This window comes from Onychostruthus taczanowskii, unplaced genomic scaffold (assembly GCF_017590055.1).
Source record: "Onychostruthus taczanowskii isolate IOZ18803 unplaced genomic scaffold, ASM1759005v1 scaffold4181, whole genome shotgun sequence".
In the NCBI taxonomy this organism is placed as follows: domain Eukaryota; kingdom Metazoa; phylum Chordata; class Aves; order Passeriformes; family Passeridae; genus Onychostruthus; species Onychostruthus taczanowskii.
The window spans coordinates 1-757 of record NW_024501662.1 but is presented as its reverse complement, the minus strand read 5'-3'; the positions used below and the strand labels follow the sequence as shown (position 1 = coordinate 757).

General features: G+C 62.1%; 1 protein-coding gene across 1 annotated transcript; it reads left to right on the top strand.

Moving 5' to 3' along the window:
• Positions 1-15: 15 nt before the first annotated feature.
• Positions 16-439, top strand: LOC121340622 (hexokinase-2-like; the record flags this gene model as incomplete). Its single annotated transcript, XM_041413492.1, has 1 exon — positions 16-439. A coding segment is annotated over one exon (424 nt), but the record flags the coding sequence as incomplete, so codon positions are not given.
• Positions 440-757: the final 318 nt, after the last annotated feature.

Below are 757 nucleotides of genomic sequence, written 5' to 3'. Positions count from 1 at the left end.
AGGGCCAGAGAGGGATCTGCTGCTGCCAGCAGTGCGCACAGCTTGGCACAAGAGAAGCTCCTCCAAATATCCCCTCGGGCCCCAGGGGGTCCCCAGAGGGTCACGCTGAGCTCCCCTCTCCTCCTCCTCCCCAGCTTTGCCCGACGCCTCCACAAGACCGTGCGGAAGCTGCTGCCGGACTGCGAGATCCGCTTCATCCGCTCCGAGGACGGCAGCGGCAAAGGGGCGGCCATGGTGACAGCCGTGGCCTACAGGCTGGCTGCACAGCACCAGGCCCGCCAGAAGATCCTGGAGCCCCTCAAGCTGAGCCACGAGCAGCTGCTGGAGGTGAAGGAAAGGATGAGGATAGAGATGGAGAAAGGGCTGGGCAAGGAGACGCACGAGGAGGCGACGGTGAAAATGCTGCCCACCTACGTGTGCTCCACTCCCGATGGAACAGGTGACGTGTCCTGTGGAAAACCCCAGTGTGTGAGCCCGTGGATGTCCTGCATCCTTGGGAGGGGCTGGATCCTTTGCTGTGGCCGGTTCCTCTTTGTGGTGGGAGTGGCACAAATTTGGTACTGGGCAGAGCACTGAGCCTCCGGGACGTTCTGCACCTGACTTAGCACAAAGCCTGGCTCTGCGTGGCCACAAATCCTGCCACAGGATTCTCTCCACCCTCATCCTCACCCTGGGCTGTGCTCCTGGTTCTTCCTGTGGCTTGGGCCAGTGCCTGACCTTGGCTTGAAGCTTGTGCAGGGCCAGGAGCTGGACTTCA